This window comes from Bos indicus, chromosome 15, assembly GCF_029378745.1.
Source record: "Bos indicus isolate NIAB-ARS_2022 breed Sahiwal x Tharparkar chromosome 15, NIAB-ARS_B.indTharparkar_mat_pri_1.0, whole genome shotgun sequence".
In the NCBI taxonomy this organism is placed as follows: domain Eukaryota; kingdom Metazoa; phylum Chordata; class Mammalia; order Artiodactyla; family Bovidae; genus Bos; species Bos indicus.
The window spans coordinates 17,790,564-17,811,541 of NC_091774.1; the positions used below are offsets into that span (position 1 = coordinate 17,790,564).

The window sequence follows — 20,978 nt, forward strand, 5'->3', positions numbered from 1 at the left end:
AAATACAAATTGGATAATGCTAATGCCATCTCTTTCTATAAATGCCTGTCTTCTCATCTAATCATTGAATATGACTTCAAATTATATTTTCCCATATGTTTTATATTAGATAAAATATTCCGTAATAACTATAGACTCAGTTTGCATAGAATTAAATCAGTTATTATAGAATTATAATTAGTTTACATATTTCTCAGAATTTTATTTGCAAATATATCCAAACACATGCCAAGCAATTTAATAAATACTGTGCATAATACTGAGGTCTGCGAATTTTGGCAATACCTGTCAACTCTAATCATTGCAATATCATCCCACAGCCAATATGAGAAAGACACCAATATTAAGTCCTATAGAAAATTAGAGTTAAGCAAAAACAGAAAGATACACACACACACAAACACCGACATCCTCACACAAACAGAGAAGCATGGATGGAGAAAATAGCCACTTGAGGTATTTTTCAGTAACTGCACCTATAATAGAAAGCTGCAGCTTGATCAGATAGGGAGCTGATCTGTCTCAGTTCAGTTCAGTTGCTCAGTCACGTCCGACTCTTTGCGACCCCATGGACTGCAGCATGCCAGGTTTCCCTGTCCTTCACCATCTCCCGAAGCTTGCTAAACTTATGTCCATTGAGTCAGTGGTGCCAGTCAACCATCACACCCTCTAAACCCCTTCTCCTCCTGCCTTTTATCTTTCCCAGCATCAGGGTCTTTCCCAATGAGTCAGTTCTTCATATCAGGTGGCCAAAGTATTGGAGTTTCAGTTTCAACATCAGTCCTTCCAATGAACATTCAGGACTGATTTCCTTTAGGACAGACTGGTTTGACCTCCTTGCAGTCCAAGGGACTCTCAAGAGTCTTCTCCAACACCACAGTTCAAAAGCATCAATTCTTCATCGATGATCTAATCAAGTTTATACCTGGGTCTTTTTTTCAGGAGTGGGCTAGGCTTTGCAGTAGTATACTACTCCTACCTAGAGACTGCTTAGTGAAAATAGTCCAACCTGGCAGGTAACTGCTACAACCCACGGTGACCTTTATTACCATCTTCTTATTAGTACTCTTTTCAATTCGGCAAATTTTTTTTTAGTTCCTGATACCATATCAGACTCTCGGAATATAGAAAAATAATAGAGAGCCTGCCTTCATGAAATTCACAATACAACAGTGAAGAAAAACAGTAAAGAAACAATTGAGTGAGTGAGTGATAGTCACTCAGTCGTGTCTGACTCTTTGTGACCCTATGGACTGTAGCCTGCCAGGCTCCTCTGTCCATGGAATTCTCCAGGCAAGAATCACTCAAGTGGATTGCTATTTCCTAATCCTTCCCTCCCGCTCTAGGGCTTTTGGCTGTGTCTTTTGACTTAACACCCATTAAGAAGTGATCCCAGTTTTCAGATAACAAAACAGGAGTTCCTATTCCCTTTCCTATTCCTATTCCCTGACTTCGTCAAGCTGCTCAGGTTAAGAGAAAGGGAATAGGAACTGTTCTGCTACCTGAAAATTGGGATCACTTCTTAGTGGGTGTTAAGCCAAAAGACACAGCCAAAAGCCCAGGAGTAGGAGAAGGAAGGATTACTACTTGCAGCGAGTAAGAACAACAGGTATCTTTCCCAAAGCAGTGTCTCACCAACAACAAAGCTGGAGAAGCTTGAAGCTGAGGATTCACAAAAATTCATGAAGGGCCTTAAGCAGAGAAGAATTCAGCATAGAATTGGGACTAAGGTTGACAAAGTTCAAGCTTTAGTTGACTGAAATCTCCAGTGTCAGAAAAGGTCAACATCATCATTCCTTAGATTCCAGTAGATCTGGTGGTTGAGCATGTGGTTGGAGGAGGGGTCAGTTCCACAAAACAGACCAAGAACCCACATACTGGCTATCTTTACCACTGAAACATAACTGGGAGTCTTTATAACTGATTTATTCCTTAGCTATTGTTACTTTTCTTGCCTAAAAACACATTTGTTCTTTTGTCCTTAAGATCACTAAATACTGAGACCTGATCAAGGATTGTGGTCAGGCTTAGATCACAAAATAGCTTAGGTCTTGCTCTAATGTCAAGAAAACCATGTCTGGTTCTCTTTCTCCAGGGACCCTCTGCCTTATCTGCTTATAGGTACCAGCAGAAAATGGTATTATGAATTCTCCAGCATGCCTGAAGCCTAGAGATGCAGCTCATCCAAAGAAATTAGCAGCTACCAAATCTCTTTCAAACCTGTGGAACAACCTAAAAAGAGAACCAATTATTGGCTGATTATTTCAAACACGGACCATGTGCAAAGGTGAGGGTTAGATGAGTTGAGAAATGTTTTCTTGATATTTTATGAATTATTGCTTACATTTGTACCAGCGTCCAGATAGTCTCTGTGCTCTAAAGTTATTTTTTTTTAAACTGGAACCAATTTTAGACTCTATCACCAAATGTACTAGACAGAATAATGTCTCCCGAAACATCTCCATGCCCTAGTACCCTGCAACCTATGAATAGTTCACCTACATGGTACAATATTATGATATAAGAAATACATATTTTAGTCTTGGTTCCTGGCCAAATCCTAAAGTCCTTATAATTTCCTAAATGATAAGACTGAAAGGGGACTTCCCTGGTGATCCAGTAGCAAAGACTCTGCATTCCCAACTTTTGAGGGCTGGGTTCCATCCCAGGTCAGGGAACTAGATCCCACATGCCCTCAACTAAAGCAAGATTTCACATGCTGCGAAAACAATAGAAGATCCAGCATGCTGCAACTAAGACCCGAGGCGGCCTAATTAATTAACTAATTTTTTTAAAAGAGAGTTGTTCAGTCGCTCAGTCATTTCCGACTCTTTGTGACCCTATGGACTGCAGCACACCAGGCTTCCCTGACCTTCACCATCTCCCAGAGCCTGCTCAAACTCATGTCCATTGAATTGGTGATACCATCCAACCATCTCATCCTCTGTAGTCCCTTTCTTCTGCCTTTGATCTTTCCCAGCATCAGGGTCTTTTCTAATGAGTCGGCTTCTTGCATCAGGTGGCCAAAGTATTGGAGCTTCTGCTTCATTATCAGTCCCTACAATGAATACTCAGGATTGATTTCCTTTAGGATGGACTGGTTGGATCTCCTTCCAGTCCAAAGGACTCTCAAGAGTCTTCTCCAACTCCACAGTTCAAAAGCATCAATTATTTGATGCTCAGCCTTCTTTATAGTCCAACTCTCACATTCACACATAACTACTGGAAAAACCATAGCTTTGACTATTGTCAGCAAAGTAATGTCTCTGCTTTTTAATATGCTGTCTAGGTTTGTCATAGCTTTTCTTCCAAGGTGCAAGCATCAAATTTTAATTTCATGGCTGCAGTCACCATCTACAGTGATTTTGGAGACAGAGAAAGTGAAAGGACCACCTTTTTTTGTTTGTTGGTCTCCAGATCCTGAAATAGCTCCAGAGTAATAAAGAAGAAAGAATCATTTTTTGTTATTTGTAATAGGCCCTTTAAACCACGCCAGAGTTTATGTTAATAATATGACTTTAAGAAAGCCCCTAAGGGTAGAGGACTGGTTGCCAGGGGAACCAGCCAGTAATTAGAGGGTTGGAACTTTCAGCTCCACTCCCAAGGAAGAGGAAAGAGGCTGGAGGTTGTGTTAATCACTACTGACCAGTGAATTAATCACTTTGCTACATAATGGGGGCTTCCCTGGTGGCTAAGGTCCTAAAGGATCTGTAGCAAATCAGGGAGACCCAGATTCAATCCCTGGGTTGGGAAGATCCCCTGAAGAGAACAGCTATCCACTCCAGTATTCTTGCTTGGAGAATTCAATGGACTGAGAAGTCTGATGGACTACAGTCCATGGGGTCGCCAATGAAAACATTCATTAACCTTAGATTGATCAGCAGAAATACAAGGTAACAACCTGGGACTCATGACTTGTGTCTGAAATGGAAGGTTGGGAGGTGGGGGCATGTTAGGGAAATTGAAATGGAGGAAGTTTTGTTCAAGCTTCAGAAGCAGGAGAGCAGGCCTCTGATCGGCTTCTGACTTGCCTGGACATTGCCAGAATTCCATGCCTGCCTGCAAGCAAAGCAAGTCAGGAGGCACTTTAGATAAAACCCATTCCAAACTAGGGATTGAACCCATGTTCTTGCTTGGCAGGAGCATTCTTTATCACTGAGCCACCTGAAAAGTGCCTGTGGAGTCTGCACTAAGTCCAAACAGTATCATAACTAAATTGTAGTACACCCAATTTGTGTCTGAAGAGCTGGTAAATTTCTTGATGTGAGAAAACCACAAGCACCACCCCCACATTTGTTGTCAGAAATACTGAGGTAGGAAAATACAGTTTTTTCCTTTGGGCAAAAGGGATTTTGCAGATGTAATTATGGTTAAGTACCTTGAGATGAGTCCTTAAAAGGAAGACCCTATTCCATCTGTGGTTGAGGGTGGTATGACCACATAAAGAGTCCAAGAGAAGCAAAGTTGCTGGTTTTGAAGATGGGGCCAAAACCAAGGAATGCAGGCATCCTCCAGAAAGTGAAGAGGCAAGGCCATCCACTCTCCCTAGAGCCTCCAGAGAAGAACACAACCCAGCTGATGTCTTGCTTTTTAGCCCAGTGAGACCTGTGTCAGATTTCTGCCCTAAGGAACGGTAAGATAATAAATCTGTTTTCAGTCACTAAATTTGTAGTAATCTGTTATAACAGCAATAGAAAACTAGGGCACCAAGTCAAGTTCGTTGCATATGACACTTAATATTTGAATCATAATGTTATTTAACTCTTTACATCCAACCCAATGAATGGCCTTAGTAACAAGATAATCATATCAAGTAAAAAGCCTATTAAGTAACTGCAAACAAAGTGGATCAGGAGCCGTCCTGGATTAAAACACTTTCATCATTTGCTGGGAAAAAACTGAAACCATGCCATCAAACCAGAAACTATTGAACTAGTTTTATGTAAGTGAACAAAAGTACAGTTGGAAAGCCAGAGATTTCCTCTTACATATCATGTCCTGCATGACTCTAAGATAGTCAGGAATACAGGGGAAATATATTAATACTCACCCTCTATACAATAAAAGGGAGACAAGTGCCAATCACTGTACTGAGCTTTTACATATATTAACGGATTTTCATACAAACCTAAAATGTAGGTATTCTTTTGCCAAAGTTCAAAGTCCTTTAACCAAGTTTTGACAAATAAATAGTAACACTAGGAAAGTTAAAGTCGCTCAGTCATGTCCAACTCTTTGCAACCCCATGGACTGTAGCCCACCAGGCTCCCCTGTCCATGGACTTCTCCAAGCAAGAATATCAGAGTGGGTTGCCATTTGCTTCTCTGGGGGAACTTCTCGACCCAGGAATAAAGCTCGGGTCTCCTGCATTACAGGCAGATTCTTTACTATATGAGCCACCAGGGAAGCCTTGCAGTAACACTAGATTAAAATTAAAATAAGATTCTAAAGCCTATGTTCTTTCCATTCTGCTATGCTAAGAAAATGAAATAATTGTGGGAAGAAAGATAGTAAGAAGGGTGCACAGTTCTAGAATAATTATCCCTCAATTCCTACAGCATTTGCCTTGTAACTCTCTTTCCCATTTTCTACATTATGTCTGTAGTGTTTTATATTCCTGTTTCATTTGTTTTACTAGATTATAAATGCATAAAGTGTATCATGGGGATTTTTGTGCCTTCCCCTTACATTCATATAATATCCAGTACTGTTGCTATTACTGCTGTTACTATTGTTACCATTACTATTATTACTGTTTACAGTAACAATAATATCTGACACTTGTTAAGTGCACATTTCTTACCAAGCACTGTTCTAACAATTTCATAATTCTAATTCATGTAATCCTCCCAACAATCCTATAAGGTAGGTAATATTTTTTTTGCTATTTATATATAAACAAACTGAAGCACAAGACATTAAGCAACTTGCCCAATATTATACAGCTAGTAAACAGTAGAACCTGGGGAGCAGCCCAAGCAATGTGGCCTATAATAATTGTTATACTGGAAGTACAGTAGCCCTCTCCCCTTTATCTATGAAGGATACATTCCAAGAATCCCAGGGGAAGACTGAAAATGTATATAGTACTGAACCCTACACATGCTATGTTTTTTCCTATACATACATACTCATGATAAAATTAATTTATACATGAAGGAAGAGATTAACAACAGTAACTAATAGATCAATTATAACAATATATTGTAATAAAAGTTATGTGAATGTGAGCTCTCTCAGAATATTTTACAGTGCAGATTTAATGTGTTTTCCATCTAATCTTAACTAAGCATTTATCACACACTGTGGCTGTAACTTTTATTTTACTTTGCTCTATTTGGGTTTGTCGAGTCTGTTGCAGCATGCAGGACCTTCACGGCAGCACAGGGACTCTAGTTGTGGGCTCAGCAGTTGCTACAAGTGGGCTCTCCAATTGTGGCGAACCGGTTCCGGCTCAGTGACTGTGGCACGTGGGCTTAGTTGCTCTGCAGCATGTGGGATCTTAGTTCCCCAGTCAGGGATCAAACACACGTTCCCTGCACTGCAAGGCGGATTCGTAATCACTGTGCCGCCAGGGAACAACTGTGGCTGTAACTTTTGCAGTTTGAGGTGCAACAGCAAAACTAGCACACATTTCTTTTTCCTTCTTCACAGTTTCACAGAAGATTCATTCTTGCCATACATCTTAGCAAATTCAGCAGACAAGCTTTTTCCCTCATTAAACAGAGAACTTTCACCATGTTAATTAAAGAAAATACCTTATGGCTTCCCTGTGCTGTATCCAAACCGCCAGCATCACTACTCTTACATTTGTGGGCCGTTTTTAAGTAACATAATGGTGACATGGACACAAAAATGGTCTGATAATCAAGATGCCACAAGTGACTAATGGGCAGGAGAGCAGAACAAAGGGATGAATCAAATCCCAGGTGGATGCAGCAGACAGCACAGGATTTTACCACACTACTCAGAGCAGCATGCAATCTAGAACTTATGAACTATTTCTGGAATTTTCCATTTAATGTGTTCAGGCCTCAGTTGACCATGTGTAACTGAAACCAAGGACAGCATTTATTAAGGACTCAAAATCCCTTTCTTATTATCCTAACAAGATTGAGGAGACAATAAAAATAACTGTGTGTCAGGTGTCATACCAAGTGCTTATATATGCTGTTTCATTTAAATCTCATAAAAGCTTTTGTGAGAAAGGGATTACAAGTACAACTGAATAGGTAAGAAACTAAGTTTCAGCCGTTCTGAGTTTGTATTTTCCCATCCTACATATTACCTCTCTGATAATAACAAAAATGAAGTATACAATGTTGAGGATTATGATACCATGCAAGGATATCAACTGATACAAATTACCCTGAATCTCTCACAATGAGCATTAACACATCCATTTGATTATATGTTCCACAATTATTTTAATAAGGGGGTGTTCTAATGAAATTAAGAAAGACAAAAAATCTATTTATAGTATCCTCTCTCTGCCCTCCAATTTTGATTGGCTGAAAAGAGAAAGTCTGAAACATATATTCAACTCACCTATTCTATCTGGACACAGGTCAGAGAAACTTGAGTCCTACAGCCCACAAGGGGGAGGTTAAAGTGAAAGTGTTAGTCATTCAGTTGTGTGCAACCCTTTGCGACCCCATGGACTGCAGTCTGCCAGGGTCCTCTGTCCCTGGGATTCTCCAGGCAAGAACACTGGAGTGGGTTGCCATTGCCTTCTGCAGGAGATCTTCCCCACCCAGGGATCGAAGCTGGGTCTCCTGCATTGCGGGCAGATTCCTTACCTACTGAGCCACCAGGGACGCGAACAAGAAGGCTCCGGAGAAGCACTAACTGTGGGCAATACATAGAGGATGTGGCCTCCCACCTCTTGGATTCTCCCTCTCCCCAGACTCCTGTGTGAGAATTCCAAAAAGGGCAGCCGATGTGAAACACCCTCTAAGGTCAGGAACAGGAGCTCCAGGAGGGCTGACAAGCTGGGGACGGGGATGGGGGAAGGGTAAATTCAGAAGGATGGGATCAGTACTGGGTAATTAGCACACTGCAGTTTCAAGAGTCTAGATGGCTAGAGTTTAAAATCCTGTGACAGACGTACAACCATATCTCTACCCAGCCCAGTCTGGCAAAGGCATGGAAGAAAACAGACTAACCCTGTTCTCGATGGGCAACCAAGAAGCCACCACCCACAAAATTTTAAATTCCTAATACTGCCTACCTATTGAGGCTGAGGCTGAATAGGAAGTTTTGAAGAACTGTTTTTTTTAACCATTGAAAAATCTAAATGTATATCCCTTGTGGATTATCAAAACAAAAATATGGATTTCAAAATTTGAGGGTTTTGTTGTTTTCTGTTTTGTGTGTTTTAAATGGTAAGATGTAATCCTCAAATGAAGAAAATCAACTGGTCTGCAGTTAGAAGAATGAAATCAACAGAGACAGCAAAGCACAAATAAAGAGACAGGCAGAGAATCCCACTGTGGTTTGGGTTCCTGGCTCCATGTGCTTCTCTGCTCTCTGTGGTTTGGCACTTAAACCCTCCTTGAATTCTGCAAAGTCATAAATCTTCCTTTTTACCTACAACAGTGGTCAGCTGGATTTCTCAGCTAACAATAAAATTAATACACTATTCAAACACCAACCAGGCACCAAAAGAAAACAGGAATCTAAGTCTGAAAGTTCCTGAGGATTGGGTCTGGGAGGAGAAGGGAGGTGTAAAGGAGTGAGTCATGACAGTCTTTCAACATTCCTCAGACCTTAAACCAGAAAAACTCACTTTCCTCCTTGGTCTGCTTCATTTGCTCCTAATTTATGCCTGCCAGGTCTCAACCACTCTCAACCTTTTCAACTGGAACTGCCAGTATCAGGCAAGGAGAAGTAAATGAGCATTAGTGGGGAACCTGATACAAGCTCCAATTTTTTAAGCTCTCAGGTGGCATCTTTAAAAATCTATGTAAATTGCATTATGTATGTGTGTGTGAAAGTCACTCAGTTGTGTCTTTGCGACCCCATGAACTATACAGGCCATGGAATTCTCCAGGCCAGAATACTGGAGTGGGTAGCCTCTCCCTTCTCCAGGGGATCTTCCTAACCCAGGGATGGAACCCAGGTCTCCCACATTGCAGGCAGATTCTTTACCAGCTGAGCCATAAAAGAAGCCCATAGAGAGGCCACTTGATATAAAAGTAATAGCAAAAGATGGGTATTTCACAGGTAATACGAGTATTTCTCAAAAGTAGAAACAAAGCCAATAAACATACACAGAGACCCAGCTTCATTACTGATCAGGGATACACAAATTAAGATACTCTTTTACATTCACTTGATTGTAAAAATCTTAAAGTATGATAACATCAAATGCTAGGATATTTGTTTCACAGGATTTCTCATATTCAGCTGGTGGGAGTATAAGTTCATACAAACACTTTGGAAAAAGTTTGGCATTTACTTTATAAAGTTGAACAACCACATACCCTCTAATGCAGCAACTCCTCTCATAGGTGTATGTGTGTGTGCATGTGTATGTATTAAGAAGCTCTTACAAGTGATCAACAGGAGACAGTAGAAGAATGTTCCTAAAACTCCTGTTCACTATTCCAAAACACATAGAAAAAAGCCCAAATGCCCCTCAATGGAATGAGATCATAAACTGTGGTATACTCACAGGAAAGAATATTATATGAAGCAAAAGGGAGTGTTTTGCAGCATCAGGCAACAATACGGATGAATCTTAGCAATGCAATATGGGGGGTATAAATAAATCCCAACAGATTATTCATAACATATACTTTTAAAACAGTTTTTAAAAAAATAATAATAAAATATAAGTTTTAGAAATGTATACAGGTACAACACTATACCAAAATGAGAGCAAGGAAATGGTGAAAGAAGGATTTAGGATGGAGATTATCTTTGGTTGGGAAAGAAGGGATAGTGTGAAATGAAATATTTCCTGCCATATCAGCTAGCAAGAAATGTCATCACTATCTGCAATTCCAGCCCTCCAAATGTGAATTTCTGAGCCCTGCCAACAAATGGCACCACTCTCTACCCAAGGAACTTAGGGATGTTACAGTCATCAGCGATTACCGTCCTCCAGTGTGAGCTGGTGAGCCGTAAGGGAATTCAAGAGAGAAAAGAATACTTTTGTAAAATTGCAGGATGCTGGCCCCAGATAGCTGAATGCATATGAAAGAAATGACTTCAATAATCCCAGACTCTTGCATCTTCCCATACATAGAAAGGTGCTAAATTCCTTGATACCTGGTTTTCCTTACTTAACAATAATCTTCGATGGTCAGACTGCCCGACCCCTTTGTTGCAAATTTGTACGTTGCCTGACTCCATCTCCTGCCTGCTCAGAGCAGTTTTTCAGGGCCTCTGAGATGCTGTCTCCCGGGCTAGGAGTCCTAAACATTTCCACCAAATGAAATATTCTCTACTTTCAGGATGTGACTAATTTTCTAGTCAATGGTTTGAAAGAGGTAGATGAAAATTACCATCACAATTCCAGTTTTAGGGCTGATAGTAGGTATATAGGAACATTCTGCATGCAAAAAAAATTAATTTAGTCATTCATGGGCCAACTATGAAAGCATGTCATGGGCCAGGGATTATGATTAATATACTTCCATGCAACTGGAATCTAAAAAATAAATGATGCTCCAGGAAAAGAATTATATTTATCCTGTGACTTTATATTCTCCCTGGCACCCCAAGGGGATACGAACAGCCCAGAGCAAAAACTCTAGTGGGTAAAATTGTCCCGGGCTTGATTTTTCTGTTTGGTGCCCAGCTCAGAGAAGGCAGGGTCACCACAGTGGTAGCAGCCCAGGCGCTGGGACCAGACTGACTTGGAGGAGATGAAACCTGGCTGCTTTCCTTACTGCCGTGTGACTAATCCCATTAGGGAATGAGATTTAACCTCCCAGTGCCTCAGCTTCCAAATGTGTCTAGGGGACTGGAAATGCCAGTATAACACTGCAGAGGATTATTGTAGATTACATGAGTTTTGTAGATTACAGAGGATTACATGAGTTAATCCACATGACGTCCTGGAATAGTGAGGTTGCTCTAGGTATACTAAGTAAAGTTAACTCAACAAAGATTGGCTTTTAACATTATTTTATCTCTGACTTGACACCACAGTGAAAAGCTTAAGAAATATTCTTCTAATGGATATGTTAGGGGAAGCACACTTACTGAAACTGCCTACCCTGGCCACCCACCATAGTAATAACCATTTGCATGAGTTATTTTACAACAGGAAGTCCTAGTCCATTACAGTGGAACTAATAAGCCACCACCAACCAGTTCAGGAAAGGTCAAAAGGAGACACCACGTGTCAGACCACCTCCCAGAATCCTTCTCATGGGCATCCATCTTGGTTGACCAATGTGTGCACCACCAGGAAGGACTCTGAGTCAGAATGGTTGGCCAAAGACAACCCAGAAATTAATCCCATCACCATAAAGCCTGAGACTGCGATTCATATGGCAGAGTAGTTCTCCTTGGTTCCCTTACCCTACTGCTCTCTGCACGGGCGCCCTTTCCCAGTAAAATCTCTTGCTTTGTCAGCATGTATGTCTCCTTGGACAATTCATTTCTGAGTGTTAGACAACAGTTCTCCTGGACCCTGGAAGGGATCCCCCTTCCTGCAACAGATACATGTATACATAGGGCTGAGTAACTTTGCTGTATACCTGAAACTATCACAACATTATTAGTCAGCTATACTCCATCATAATATAAAAACTCAAAAAATATTCTGTAGTACTCTTTTGCAGAGTACTACTCTGGGAAGCTCTAAATCACATAGCATAGTAATACTAGCCTCAAGATCTCAGTAGGATTTGCTGGACTGCAGAAACTGAGTCAATACTTTCCTTAAATACTGACTTCCAAGAAATGACTAGAAAGAAGTCTGAGATTCACAGGTGGTTTTTAATGGAATCTTTCTCTGCATCATTGGCATAAATAACCAAGTTTTCATGACATATTACTTATCTGATGACTGTAATTAACAAAGACCCCTCTAACCATCTAAAAAGAAATCCCACAATCTGTAGACTTAAAGTTTTTATAATTTATTAAAATAAAAACCATTTAAATCTTTATACTATTTATAAAGATTTATAAATAGGGCCTATTTATACTTTGACTATGAGCAATTCTAAGAAATGAGTTATCTAGTTTCTACAGCATTAATAGGTTAGAAGTCATAATCTAGAAAAATGTAGACTTTTAGATATGCTCCATAATACAGAAAAAAAAACATGTGTGACAACTATGAGAAAGAAGTCCAAAAAAAATAAGACAAAATATTAACTCAAATGGCCTCTTAGCATATTATGACTACTCAGCAGAATAATTTTAATTATCATAATCATCATAATGATGATCCTGAATCATTAAGAAAAGGTACTATGTTGAATGCACTTTGTTTATTAAAAGGCAAGTAGTCTCATTTCTATTTTAAATATACCATGAAGACTTCTAAATGATGGATTTTTTCCTTGGTAAAATCTCCAGAATTAGTTGCAAATGGACTCACTAAGTATTTCAGTGGGTTGTCCTAACCTAGACAGTTGTTTGATACAAACCAATTAAATGGTGAAGAACTGTTGCCCAAAATTATGACAACAGAAGTGAGTAATCCATTACATAAACAGTGCCACTTTGATTGGGTTTAAAAGTAAGTCTTAATATTTTTTAAAAAGTGAGTCAAAAGTTACCTGTAAAATTCACCTGCATGAAATACTTCATTTTCTCTGATGTTCCTCAGTAAATAAAAATATAAGGAAGCTTTATAACTTTTTAATAAACCTACCAAAACTAATGTACACAAGCAGTTACCTTGAGAGGCAATTTGCTTCTTCCATAGCTGTAGCTCATGAAAACTACTTTTTTGTTACAGTATGGTAATGTAATGAGTTAGGAAACAGGTACAGAAGAGCATAGAGGAAGGGCACCCAACAGAGAGACAGCAAGGAGCCAAGGAAGAAGACTGCCTGACTTAGTGCTGTCTGCAAAGAGTCTTTAAGCAGCCATGAGGTCAGAGAGGAAAGCATTCAAGGAGGGAGGTACGAATATAAAGACATGGACAATGACGTGTGGCAGCAAGGCACTCAGAGGCGCGCCGGTGTTGCTGGGCCACCACATGAGAGATGCACGTCCTGGGAAATGAGCCTGGAGAGGGAAGTGGGCCAGTGATAGACAGCCTCACAGTTCACGTCAAGAACTTTGAGCTCTCAAAAAAAGGAAAAATTTTGCATGATTCCATTTATAAAAGGGACCTAGAATAGTCAAATTTGTAGAGACAGAATGCAGAATAGTGGTCACCAAAGGCTGTGAGGAGAAAGGGATGTGGAGTTAGGGGATAACAGGTTCAGGGTTTCCGTTTGGAATAATTAACAAGTTCTGGAAATGGAGAGTGGTGATGCATGCACAACATTGTGAATATACGTAATGTCACTGAATTAGACACTTAAAATGGTTAAAACAGTAAACTTTACGTTATATATATATATATTTTATCATAATAAAAACCTCTAAAAATATAATAATTGTGTTCAGGTAAGGAGAAGACAAAGGAGGGAAGAAGGGAGAGGGAGAGGAAAGAAAAGGAGGGAACAGCGGCCAGAAGCAGTACCAACAGCCACAGCTTGAGCTCCATGCAGTAACCAGTGGCTCTCAGCCTTGTTTTAACTGCAGAACCCTGTCTTCAAACACCTTGCACAAAAGCCCAACTGTAAAACAGGCAAAGCCACGGACCGAGCAGGGGCCAAAGGCCAGCCCAGGAGCCCACCAGCTTCTATTTCCCATCTTGCCCCCATAATGGACCCAGAGGAAACTTCAGTGCCCCCACCAAGAGCTTCCCCAAATTGCAAACCACTGTGCAGGTAATGGGAGGAAGCCAAAAGGTTTCACCCTCAACATGATGCAGTGAGATTTCTGAAACAGTACTGCAAACATTTAGTTTAGAATCAAATGACTCTACAGTCCATGGGGCTGCGAAGAGTCGGACACCACTTGGCAACTAAACAACAACAACATGAATCAAATGAAACTATCTCCACTTTGCCTCTCCCTGGGGCAGGAGACAGTTGGGCCACAGTTAGGCATTTACAACTGGCCACCTGTTTACATTTCTTAGAGCAAGAGAAAGATGGGCTTCATGCCAGACTCTTAAAACCAGCCTCCTGTTTGCTAAGTAGGACACATGTCTGACTCTTTGCAACCCCATGGACTGTAGCCCACCAGGCTCCTCTGTCCATGAAATTCTCCAGGCAAGAATACTAGAGTAAGCCCTTCCCTTCTCCAGGGGATCTTCCTGACCCAGGGATCAAACCCAAGTCTTTTGCATCTCCTACAATGGCAGAAGGATTCTTTACCACTGCGCTGCTACTGCTAAGTCACTTCAGTCTTGTCCGACTCTGTGCGACCCCATAGACGGCAGCCCACCAGGATCCCCCATCCCTGGGATTCTCAAGGCAAGAATACTGGAGTGGGTTGCCATTCCCTTCTCCAATGCATCAAAGTGAAAAGTGAAATTGAAGTCCCTCAGTCGTGCCCGACTCTTCACGACCCCATGGACCGCAGCCTATCAGGCTCCTCCGTCCATGGGATTTTCCAGGCAAGAGTACTGGAGTGGGGTGCCATCGCCTTCTCCCACTGCGCTACCCAGGTTCAATTCTTGGGCAGGGAATTAAGATGTGAGGCCCCTGCTCACAGCTGCCTCTGTGAGATCATCAACAGCAATCTGCCCTTAGGCAAATTACTTACCTGCTATCAAAGCGAAGTGAAGTCACTCAGTCGTGTTCAACTCTTGGCGATCCCATGGACTGTAGCCTACCAGGCTCCTCCGTCCATGGGATTTTCCAGGCAAGAGTACTGGAGTGGGTTGCCATTTCCTTCTCCAGGGGATCTTCCCGACCCAGGGATCGAACCTGGGTCTCCCACATTGTAGGCAGATGCTTTACCATCTGAGCCACCAGGGAAGTCCAACCGGCTATCAAAGGGACTAAAAAAACTTTTTATAAGGGCTGATGAAATGTTAGTTAGAAGCCTATCCCTTCTCCAGCAGATCTTCCCGACACAGGAATGGAACCAGGGTCTCCTGCATTGCTGACGGATTCTTTACCAACTGAGCTATTAGAGAAGCCTGAAGGATACCTTATTGGGGGTAAAATTCTCATTTGATGGCAGTTATTGGTACCCTTCAGTGTTACTTGGCATTACTCTGGACATGCACGTGGCTCAGACGGTAAAGCGTCTGTCTACAATGCGGGAGACCCGGGTTCGATACCCGGGTTGGGAAGATCCCCTGGAGAAGGAAATGGCAATCCACTCGAGGACTATTGCCTGGAAGATTCCATGGACAAAGGAATCTGGTAGGCTACAGTCCATGGGGTCGCAAAGAGTCGGACACGACTGAACGACTTTACTCACTTCACTGGTTCCTCTGTAATGAGATGATTTAGGGTAGATGAAGGCATGAATGGAAGCTGTGACAAATGTGCCAGTAATGATAAAGGTCTAAACTTAAGTAGTGACAATAGGGATTAGAGCGGGAGGTAGACGCCAGATACTTTCTGGAAGCACTGTTGAGAAGAGAAATAAGCACTGGCAGCCATCTCATATTCCTCCAAATGAACCTGAAGAAAGGAGCAGAGATAAGCAGGAATAACCTTTGGGTTATTCCTAGAACTGTTCTGGGGGGCGGGGGGTAGGGAGAGGAATATACCCTTGGGCAGAGAAGGCCAGAGGCCACGTGGAAGGCTTTTAAAGTCCACATTTACCTCCTCCCTACACCGCATTACTGCCCATCCCTGTAACAACTTCCTGCAGTGCTGAGAAGTTAAAAAGGTTCAGGTTTTCTAGCCAGGAACCATTCCTCCACCCAGCTCCCTCCAGCTCCTAAGGTAATGAGCTACTTCACCTCTTGAAGTCTAGCAGAAGAGATGAGTTTTAACACTGAGAGTTTAAAATACTAAATATAAGGAGTACTGGCTATTGGGTAAAATGCATTTTTCTGATTGCTGGGTTAGACAAAGAGAAACTGCAAATCAGAATTTATGTTTGGACAGTTGCCAGAGGTAGGACTGAAAATCTAAATGAACAAAAGAGCTCTGCCAAAAGCTCCAGCCCAAGACCCTCAGAATAAAGATCAATAAAGGGAAGATTATAGGGAGTATGGTAGAGTGGAAAGGAAGTCTCAAGAACTCTAGTCATCCCTTATTCATTCATTCACTTGTGGGATTGTGGAGGGGAAAAAAAGATCTGACTTCCTGCTGTTAAGGACTTTGTCCATCAGGAATGTAAGATGCACACAAACAGCTATCACACAGGGAAGAAAATAAAAATCAATAAGGGAGGCACACAAAAATAGTGTGTTTAGAGAGAGAAGAAATCTCATGTCTAGGAAGCTATGAGATATTCCTCATATTAATAAAATGGAACAGATTGAAAATATTAGAGCATTAGGGGAAAAAATATTGCTCATCTTTCCTGTGTCTTGCTAAACTAATCTGCTGTATCGTCTGTCTTGTCTCGGGGTTGCTGTTATCTCCTAAAGCAACACCATGCCTTCCTATTACCCAAGAATTGGGGGCTGATGATGAATGAAACTAACCCATGAATAGTACCATGAACCAAGCTGTCTGCCACTCCTGTGGTGCAATATCACAACAAAATAGGTACTGTTATTATCCCCATTCTACAAGTGAGAAAACTGGAGTACAGAGGAGTTAAATGACTCATCCACAGTCAGTCAGCTGGTAAGTGGCACAAACAGAATTTGAGTCTGTACTCTTAGACATTACTCTAAGACATGTACTCTTAGATACTGCCTCCCAGCTGAGAACTTCTGTCTAAATTATCAGGCATACTGTATATTGCTGGATAATGCAAGGTGATTTTTGGCCACCTTTCCCCTTTAAAGATATACAGCTGTTTAAAACTATTCTTATTTACATGACAAAAATATATACACCATTATCGATCTAGTTTTGAAAATGGTATGACTTTTCAAGACATAGTTTTCACAACCTTTTATGAAAAATTCGATTTGTTAATCTGAAAAAGGCGGGGGGGGGGGGCGGGGCAGGGAATGCCTGTGTCATAATGAGCCAGTGGCCAGGAGCACTTCAGGTCAGCTGAGACTGGGGTGGACAGGCGTCATTCCTTACCGGTTGTTGCATGGCCTTGCAAAGTTGCTTTAGCTTTCTTTGTTTCTCCATCGGCAAAGTAGGGATAACAACAGTGCCATCTCATAAAGTGGTAAGGATTAAATAATATTATCCATAAAAATTCCTAAGCACAATACTTGATTGTGAATGCTCCATGAATGCTGGCTTTCATTATTTAGATCCTGAGTTATCTCTATTTCCAGGATACAAGTCGTCCACCGACCACAAAAATGTTTTCCCCGACCCAGAGTCTCTCCCAGTCCCTTAAACACACTTCTATTTTCCACAGAGCATGGTGACAACAGAAGCAGCTTCTCTGAGGACCCTGAACCCAAAGGTGGCTGCGTCGCCTCTCATCTCAGCCCAAGGAAGGAGCTGGCTCTCGACTACCTCCAGGAGGCACCAGAAAACTCAACCCCGATTTTTCACTTGGGTGAACTCAACTGAGTGGACTGGGCTCCGCAGCAGTGGAATGTGGACACAGGCTCCAGGGAGAGGAGCTTACTCACCTACCAAGCCCGAGGGTGGGGACCCCTCCTTCACAGCATCCCTGGGGGCTCCATCCCCTGCAGGCTGGGAGGCCACCGGGGACAGACCTAATGATGCCCAAAGAATTTCCCATCAAATCTTATGAAACACATCCCCACGATTTCTAAGAGGGAGCCCAGGGAGGGACACCAAGAGCTTCATAAAGCCAGTAAGGAGTAAAACCCCAGCGGCACGTGTTGAGCCGCCTGAACCAGCTTCCCCAACGCACGCGGCCGCCGAGCCCGAGCCGGGGTGCTCCCTGCGGCGCCCGCAGCCCAGCCGGCCGCGGGGCACTGCCCTCCACTCACCAGGTGAAGAGTTTGCCCTTGATCCAGAGCAGCAGGCTGGCCGAGCCCGGCGCGTGCGGCTGCCGGCCGCTAGGTCCCGCCGGCGAGGCGGCCTCCATGGGAGCCCCGCGGTCTCCGGCGCCCGGAACCCCTAGAAGTGCCGGGTCCCGGAAGACGGGAGGCGGCGCTTGTGCGGCCGGTGGGGGCTTGGCTCGGCCAGTGGGTCCGCGCTCTCGCTCTCGCCGGCGTCCCTCTCTCACCTCTGCTGGGCGGACTCGTTCTGCGGCAAATCATTAACTGTCAAGGCCCTGGGGCCAGACGATCCATCAGCAGATGACAGTCTGGCACCTCCGAGAGCAAGCAGCAGCAGGAGAAAAGGCGCTTTTTTTTTTTCCCGCCTTGGCAGTGGAGCTTCACTGCTGGGCGACACCCAGTATGCATTTCAAGTTCTTTATTTAAAATCAGCAAATGAGGTGAATCGAGGTTATGCCAGTGTACTAACCTAAGAAGCGGTGATTTAGCTACTGCCGCCAAAAGCTTGACTCTCTATGTACCAATCACAAACAGAAATAGGGAGTCAGAACCATAGAGAAGGAAAGAGTGGCTTGCTTTCTTTGCCAGGCAAACGGGGAATCCAGAAGGCTAGCGTTTCTAGAACAATGCCCCCGTCCCTGGTGAATAGGTAAAAGTTGTATAGTCTGGCAGGGGGGTGTGATAAGGCTCAAGGCAGTAAAACTCTAGCTTTCTTCAGCGAAGTTTTAAAAGGGTGGGGTTACTGACAAGATTAAGGTGTGTGTAGAGTCCAGGTTTACCCTTGGAGTACAAAATGAAAGGGCAAAGGTTAACAAAGTTTTGCCAAGAGAACTGGTCATAGCAAACACCTTCTTCCAACAACAGGAAACAACTCTACATATGCTTATCACCAGATGGTCAATACTGAAATCAGATTGATTATATCTTTGCACCTGAACATGGAGAAACTCCATACAGTCAGCAAAAACAAGACCAGGAGCTGACTGTGGCTCAGATCATGAACCCTTTACTACAAAATTCAGACTTAAATTGAAGAAAGTGGGGAAAACCACTAGGTCATTCAGGTATGATCTAAGTCAAATTCCTTACCATTATACAGTGGAAGTGACAAAAAGATTCAAGGGATTAAATGTAATAGACAGTCAGTTCAGTTGCTGAGTTGTGTGCTACTCTTTGTGAGCCCATGGACTACAGCACACCAGGCTTCCCTGTCCAACTCCTGGAGCTCGCTAAAACTCAGGTCCATTGAGATGGTGATGCCATCCAACCATCTCATCCCATGTTGACCCCTTCTCCTCCCAACTTCAATCTTTCCCAGCATCAGCGTCTTTTCCAATGAGTCAGTTCTTCACATCAGGTGACCAAAGTATTGGACTTTCAGTTTCAGCATCAGTAATTCCAATGAATATTCAGGACTGATCTCCTTTAGGATGGACTGGTTGGATCTCCTTGCAATCCAAGGGACTCTCAAGAGTCTTCTCCAACACCACGGTTCAAAAGCATCAATTATTTAATGCTCAGCTTTCTTTATAGATCAACTCTCACATCCATACATGACTACTGGAAAAACCATAGCTTTGACTAGACAAACCTTTGTTGCAAAGTAATATCTCTGCTCTTTAATATGCTGTGCAGGTTGGTCATAGTTTTTCTTCCAAGGAGCAAGCATCTTTTAATTTCATGGCTGCAGTCACCATCTACAGTGAAATTTGGATACCAAGAAAATAAAGTCTTTCACTGTTTCCATTGTTTCCCCGTCTATTTGCCACAAAGTGATGGGACCAGATGCCATGATCTTAGTTTTCTGAATGTTGAGTTTTAAGCCAACTTTCACTCTCCTCTTTAAATTTCATCAGGAGGTTCTTAGTTCTTCTTTGCTTTCTGCCATAAGGGTGGTGTCATCTGAATATCTGAGGTTATTGATATTTCTCCCAGCAGTCTTGATTCCACCTTGTGCTTCATCCAGCCCAGGATTTTGCATTATGTACTCTGCATATAAGTTAAATAAGCCGGGTGACAATCAGTCTTGATGTGCTCCTTTCCTGATTTGAAACCGGTCTATTGTTCCATTTCAGGTCTGTTGCTTCTTGACCTGCATACAGATTTCTCAGGAGGCAGGTCAGGTGGTCTGGTATTCCCATCTCTTGAAGAATTTTCCAGTTTGTTCTGATCCAGAGTCACAGTTTTTGGCATAGTCAATAAAGCAGAAGCAGATATTTTTCTGGAACTCTCTTGCTTTTTCTACAATCCAACAGATGTTGGCAATCTGATCTCTGGTTCCTCTACCTTTTCTAAATCCAGCTTGAACATCTGGGAGTTCACAGTTCATGTACTGTTGAAGCCTGACTTGGAGAATGTAGAGCATTACTTTACTAGCGTGTGAGATGCATGCAATTGTGTGATAGTTTGAACATTTTTTGACATTCCCTTTCTTTGGGATTGGAATGAAAATTGACCTTTTCCAGTCCTGTGGCCACTGCTGAGTTTTCCAAATTTGCTGTCATATTGAGTGTAGCACTTTGACAGCATCATCTTTAAGGATTTGAAATAGCTCAACTGGAATTCCATCACCTCCACTAGCTTTGCTCATAACGATGCTTCCTAAAGCCCACTTGACTTCGCACTCCTGGATGCATGGCTCTAGGTGAGTGATCACCCCATCATGATTATCTGGGTCATGAAGATCTTTTTTGCGTAGTTCTTCTGTGTATTCTTGCCACTTCTTAATATTTTCTGCTTCTGTTAGGTCCATACCATTTCTGTCCTTTATTGTGCCCATCTTTGCATGAAATGTTCCCTTGGTATCTCTAAGTTTTTTGAAGAGATTTCTAGTCTTTCCCATTCTATTGTTTTCCTCTATTTCTTTGCACTGATCATTGAGGAAGGCTTTCCTATCTCTCCTTGCTATTCTTTGAAACTCTGCATTCAA

The 20,978-nt window shown here is 42.3% G+C and overlaps 1 protein-coding gene across 1 annotated transcript in view; it reads right to left on the bottom strand.

Moving 5' to 3' along the window:
• The window catches only part of SLC35F2 (solute carrier family 35 member F2), a 67,539-nt gene that overhangs the window by 40,048 nt on the left and 6,513 nt on the right, over positions 1-20,978 (bottom strand). The window contains exon 2 of the mRNA XM_070767638.1: positions 18,038-18,296. Within this exon, the coding sequence (XP_070623739.1) occupies positions 18,038-18,296 (259 nt within the window). The remainder of the gene's footprint in view (positions 1-18,037; positions 18,297-20,978) is intronic.